The sequence below is a fragment of the Sinocyclocheilus grahami genome, unplaced genomic scaffold, assembly GCF_001515645.1.
Source record: "Sinocyclocheilus grahami isolate Dianchi unplaced genomic scaffold, SAMN03320097.WGS_v1.1 scaffold31.1, whole genome shotgun sequence".
Lineage (NCBI taxonomy): Eukaryota > Metazoa > Chordata > Actinopteri > Cypriniformes > Cyprinidae > Sinocyclocheilus > Sinocyclocheilus grahami.
The window spans coordinates 2,485,956-2,492,240 of record NW_015505210.1 but is presented as its reverse complement, the minus strand read 5'-3'; the positions used below and the strand labels follow the sequence as shown (position 1 = coordinate 2,492,240).

Sequence of the window (6,285 nt, the reverse complement as noted above, 5' to 3'; positions counted from 1 at the left end):
AATATATGTATTATTTAAACTATATGTATGTACTTTAAAATATATGTATTATTTAATTAAAAAATATATATATTTAAATTTTAATGTACATTTAGTTATTAAAATGTAATTAATTTTTTATTGAATCATATTACGTTTATATATATGTAGTTTCCAAATTTGATTCCAGATATGACCGACTTATGAAAACAGCTGCAAATCTTGCCCATGATGTCATTACGTTTCCCACAATGCCTCAGCAGCAAAACAACGCACGCGCCGTGCGCATTTCTAAAGCGTCTATCAAAGATGGCGGGCATCCCCGATCCACTGGAAGATATGCTCTACTCCGAAGTGGACGAAAAAGCCGTCAGTGACCTCGTAGGCTCGTTAGAATCGCAGTTGGGTGGACAAAACAAGGCGGTCGGTCCTCAAGGCGACATCAGGAGAACCTCAAACGCGCTAAATCCACACTTGGGGAAATTACTGGCCGCTCAAGTAGGAACAACACAGGAGCAGCAGCAGCCAGAGCGAAACCAGGAGGGAAACTCTCAAGAAAACGGTCCGGACAGGATACCGGGGTCCGGTTCTGTCCCGTCCACCTCGAACCTGCCTAGTACCTCTGCGAATTTGGTTACAGCCGCGAACCGGGTGCAATATCATTCATCAAATCCATCAACTTGTTCAAGTGACGCAGCACCTACAGACTCTCACCCCAATACAAATCACATTGCGTCTGCTGTCCGGACGGTTCCCGCCAGAACACAGACTGTGAACGGAAGCAGTGGCACGATAAACTCTTCTGTTATCGCTTCTGCTCCTGCTTCTGTAAACGGTATTGACATTGGTTCAGGTGTAGGTAGTGGTAAAAGCAACATGTCTGCTCCTACTAGTACAAATACTGCTTTTGTGTCCGCTCAGCCCAACAGCACACTGCCACATGCGAATGTGTCACTAGATAGTCAAGTAAACCCCACCATTGCACTGCACAGGCCTCCTAACACCATCACAAGTGTCGTACACAACGGAGGTGATCCCAAAGTCTCAGGATTGCCCGTGCAGGGTGCCGGTCTTGTGCCCACCTCCGTGGCATTCACAAACACAGAGCCCAAATCTGACCTTCAAAACCAGATTAAAGCCATCGTCCCGAACAAGCTTCCCGGGACTCCCATAGGGTTGCACCCCAGCACACCCACTCAGATTATAGTGTCGTCCAGTCCAGTGGTGACCTCACTTTCTGTGGCAAGCACGCCCTCTGTCCTTGCAAAGCCAGCGACGACTGCTCTCGTAGGACAGCCTACGACCCTGTTGAGACCCGGGACGCCCATTCAGGGGACAGCAACTGTGGCACCCCCACAGCGTCCGGGGGCTCCTACGACCCAGCTGATCGTCAGACCGCAGCAACAAACTACCATTCAGTTACCGCCGGGATTCACTATACCTCCAGGTAAAATCTTGGGAAGTTATAAGGGGACCAGCTACAAAAAAAGGGGTTTACAGGGACAGTTCACCCAAAAATGGAAATTCTGTCATTTAGTCACCCTAATGTTGTAAACCTGAATGACTTTTTTTTTTTTTTTTTGGAACATTAAGAAGATATCATTGAGGAATATTTTTGTGCTGAAAGTAAATGGGGTCCAAAACAAAACAAGACTGGACCCCGTTGACTTTCATTTTTTTGGAATCAAAAAACTTGAATGATTATGGTCACATTTACCATAGTTTTGCGAATGCTCACAGGCAAAATCTAGTAATTTCAAAAGGAACCCCCTCAATTGGGATTTCCATGTGAGGGCAAACAATTTGGCAAAAGTTGGTCGTGTGGATTTGCTGCGTTGACCAACAAAGTTGGTCTGAAAGTGACTTCTGTGAGTTGTGCTTCATAAATCACTAAATTATTGACAGGATATACATTTTTGGCCTGCAAAATTTTGCTAATGTGGCATAATGGTTTGGAATGACATGAGTGTAATAAGTGAAGTAATGCTACTACTTTTTCCTTTAATTACTCTTATATGATTTGTTGAATTTTTCCCTATGTTCTTCTGAAGGTATGGTGCTGGTACGCACGGAGGCCGGTCAGCTTGCCCTGGTTCCTCAGCAGGTCCTAGCCCAGGCCAAAGCTCAGAACCAAAATAAAGGCACCCTGTCGCCGAGACCTGCTACACCCACTGCTGGAACGGCTTTCAGAGTCACTACACCTGTTGCCCAGGTATGAGCAAGACAGGTCATCTCAAAGCATTTGAAACTCTTGTTGCATCATAATATTGTTTTAGCAGTGAATTACCAAAATGATAACTATAAAGAAAGACCATCTCTGTTGCCACTTTCATTGCATCTTTTTTTTCCATGCAGTGAAATTGAATTAAATGAAATGGTTCTCCTGTGTTGTTCCAAAGTAAAATCACCTTTAAATGAGTCCATATGACCGTTGAAGTGTTCTGAAACCATATGATAGCTTTGTGTGGTGAAAAGGCTTAAATGTAACTGATTTATTTGCAGATAACCTCATCCTGATTTTACAGTCAAATCAAATGTGGTGCAGGTTGCATGACCGTAACAACAAACATCATTTCTCGAGTGGCTTGTAACCAAACATCATGACATCTTATTTGATTCGCTTCTGTTAATCACACAAGACTATCAAATGTCCTTAGATTTGGTAACTGGCACATAAATCGAGTACTTTCTGCTTTTTTTTAAAAAATGCTTTTTTGCCCTATTTGAAGTTTAACAACAACCTGTGGTGAACTTCCATTGAATAAAAAATATCTATGTAAATTATTCTGCGGTAATTATTGTTTTGTCTGTTCTGCTGGGAAAAAAAGACAACATATGGGTTTGGAATGATGTGAATCATGGGAGTTTTCATTTTTGGGTGTACCATTCCTTAAATGTGTTGTTTATTGTATTACTTCAAACTGTACAGTTCAAACTGAAAGCTTGGGCAAAACATTTATTTTTGTTGTGGTTCACAAACCACTTGAAACAGTCCTTAACTCGGCTTGGCTTTTACTTTTGTAGCAAAAGACAGCAGTGGTAACAATTACCTCGGCTCAGAAGCCCACCACCACAGTCATTACAGCAGGGGCCCGTGTGCAGGCTGCACCGCAGACAGTCCTCAAGCCCTCTGTGACCCCTCAGAGTCCCATCACCACCTCTGTTGCTGCCCCAGCTAACCGAGCCCCTATCCTCTCTCAGGTAGTGCTAAACTGTTTTCATTCATAATGTCACTTACTATTGGTGGACATGGATTCCATTTCATTATTTATTATAAAGTACTGGAATTTTTCATTTCAGGAAATGCAAGAGAATGTAAAGAAGTGCAAGAACTTCCTAGCAACGCTTATCAAACTGGCATCCCATAATTCCCCCTCGCCGGAAACATCTCGGAATGTGAAGGCACTAGTGCAGGATCTGCTGGTAAGTCTTAGTTTTTTAGTGTTTAAAGGTGAAGTGTTTTATTTCTGCATCACTAGCCGCAATGTTTTGATTGAGACACTTCATTATTGTTTCACTGTCAAGAATTGATCTAGTAGTTCATTGTGACAATTTAAATTATAGTATTTCCTCTAGTGATATTCTTATGCTAAACTATAGATGTCAGCAGTTGCAGGGCTCATAAAACTTTTTTTTTTCTGCTGGCTCAGACAGGGCAGTAAAGGTGTCTATACACAGCCACGTTAAAGGGTTAGTTCACCCAAAAATAAAAATTAGCCCATAAATTACTCACCCTCAAGTCATCCTAGGTGTATATGACTTTCTTCTTTCAGACGGAGTTATATTAAACATTGTCTTTGATCTTTCAAGCTGTTTAATGCCACTCAGCGGGTGTTGCATGCATCAGTCCAAAAGAAGTTAAAGGGGTCCTATTATGCTTTTTCACTTTTTTAATTTTAGTCAGTGTGTAGTGTGTATGCTTGGGCATAAAAAAGATCTAGAAAGTTACAAATCTCAAAGTCCACTCCAAAGGGAGATATTTCATTTTTTTTTAATCCCTTTTCAAGAACTACAACGAACGGCTCGTTTGGACTACAGCGTTTGTTTTCCGGGCTTTGTGATATCACAAAGCGGCTCATTGGAATATCATTACAAATAATTCCCACCTACAGAAATTCGAATGGTTGGGGGGGTGGGGAGGGGTGAGGTTGTGGTTAGAACGTTTGGTTGAGTGATTGCATCAGACGAGACGATCAGAGTTAGTGCATAAGAGAAAACGAAGAAGAAGAACTGCTGTGCTGTAGCGTCAAATTTTCGCCATTTCTAGAACAATTCTTACAAGAACAACACGACGTAGCTGGGTGCCGGGGACAGACGCCAAACGGCACCGCCGGTGTGCGCATCTTGTCAGAAAAGCCGGTTCTGTAATCAGCGGTAAATCTCCATCACAGAGCTGTTGTTCACTGACGAGCTGCACCAAAAATCGCGCGAATATGAACGTGGTTTGGAGCAGCTCGTCAGTGAACAACGGCTCTGTGTAGTTAATGCTGCTCAATGTGAAAGCCCGCAGGTGATGGAGATTTACCGCTGATTACAGAACCGGCTTTTCCGACAAGATGCGCATTAAATATCGCATGTGATTTATCGTGCAGCCCTAATTATAACCCCAATTTTCTATTGTGTGCTGCGCATTTTACTGAGGACAGCTTCCACAACATGAGGGAGTACAGTGCCGGATTCGCCAAAAGGTTTTGTTGAAAGACGGAGCAAGGGGCGTGGCAGTACTGAAACACCGTCTAAGCTGTTCGCCAATCACAATGCACTGGGACAGTCCACAATGACAACACATTTAGTTTTTCGGAAGGCGGACCTTCATCAAAGCCGGAATGAATCGAGCCGTTTGTGCCAGGCTGGGGAGAAAGGTATTTTAATAATGTAAATTATGTGAAAAATAATGAGTTTTTCAAACCACCAAGCATGAGAGCATGCTCTAGTACACCCCCAAAACAAAATCAAGACTTTTTGTAAAAGAGCGTAATAGGACCACTTTAAATAAAAAGCGCCCATCCATAAAAAAAGTGCCTCTCACGGCTCCGGTGGGTGAACAAAGGCCTCCTGTAGCGAATCGATGCGTTTTTGTAAGAAAAATAACCATATTCAAAATGTAATAATCACTTTAATGTATTTTGCGGTCACTGTTGTACACTGGAAGCAGTTCCGGGCAGATGACATATGGAGGTCGGCTTTGCGCATGCGCCGCTCAGAAGTGACGCACGCGGAAGCGCAGGGGAGAGATCAAAACAAAACACCGGTCACTTATTAGAAGTACAAAACGAGGATCTGTAAAGAAGAATGTCGGAGGATTTCGATATAAGCCAAGAGGAGACTGGTTTTCCTTTGCTAAAGTAAGGAAACTTTGCTTCTGTTAACAAACGTTGGTTTTCACGAGACTCACCGGCGCATGCGCATGCATGCAACACCCATTGAGTGCAATGATAGAGCTCGAAAGATCAAAGACCATTTTTAATGTAACTCCGACTGAATTCGTCTGAAAGAAGAAAGTCATATACACCTAGGATGACTTGAGGGTGAGTAATTTATGGGCTAATTTTCATTTTTGGGTGAACTAACCCTTTAAGGCTGCTCTGTGTCTGCTGAAAGACATAATGTAGCATAAAAGATAGACTAAGGCCCAATCCCAATTCTCCAATTCTTCCTTCCCCTTTCCCCTACCCCTCGGTTTCACGCGTTCACGTGAAGGGCTAGGGGTGTCTCGATTGTCTTATTGTCTTATGGTTAGGGGTAGGGGAAGGGCCAGACAGCCCTTCAAACGAAGATTTTTCGGGACCACACTTCAAACGAAGTGGTATGAATTATCTCAGCGTAAACCTGCTTCAGCGGCGACATGGCTGCCCGAGCAAACAAAAAGACACATAAATGTAAGCATTTTTTGGCATTAATAAAGATTTTAATGAAAAGTAATTATTTGTTTTATGTTACTTTCAATCGGGAGTTCGTATTTACAGTCATGTTACTCAAATAAATGTTTGCAAAAAATTGCTAACGTCATATCATTACAGACTGCACGATAGTGCCACAACATATTTTCATGTCTGATCAGGGCGATAACCAACGTAGACATTGAGGGGGGCTAGTCCCCCCAATAATTATAAACCGCTAAACCCTTTTCTCAAATATTGCCAATTAGATAGAGAGAGACAGAGAGAGATGAAAGTTGCGTGTATGCGCGTCTCTCTTTTTAGAGTGAGTTTACTTCAAAAACAGCGATTTTATCCTCTCGTTGCTGGAAAATATAATGTAGCGATTCAGTATTTAAACTGTTATTAATAAAAGTCGTGGGGCAGC

The 6,285-nt window shown here is 42.5% G+C and overlaps 1 protein-coding gene across 1 annotated transcript in view; it reads left to right on the top strand.

The window, feature by feature from the left end:
• Positions 1–207: 207 nt before the first annotated feature.
• LOC107574261 (transcription initiation factor TFIID subunit 4-like) overlaps positions 208–6,285 on the top strand; it is a 58,747-nt gene continuing 52,669 nt past the window's right edge. Inside the window, exons 1-4 of the mRNA XM_016260715.1 lie at positions 208–1,426; positions 2,031–2,191; positions 3,004–3,180; positions 3,280–3,402. Of these exons, the coding sequence (XP_016116201.1) occupies positions 208–1,426; positions 2,031–2,191; positions 3,004–3,180; positions 3,280–3,402 (1,680 nt within the window). The remainder of the gene's footprint in view (positions 1,427–2,030; positions 2,192–3,003; positions 3,181–3,279; positions 3,403–6,285) is intronic.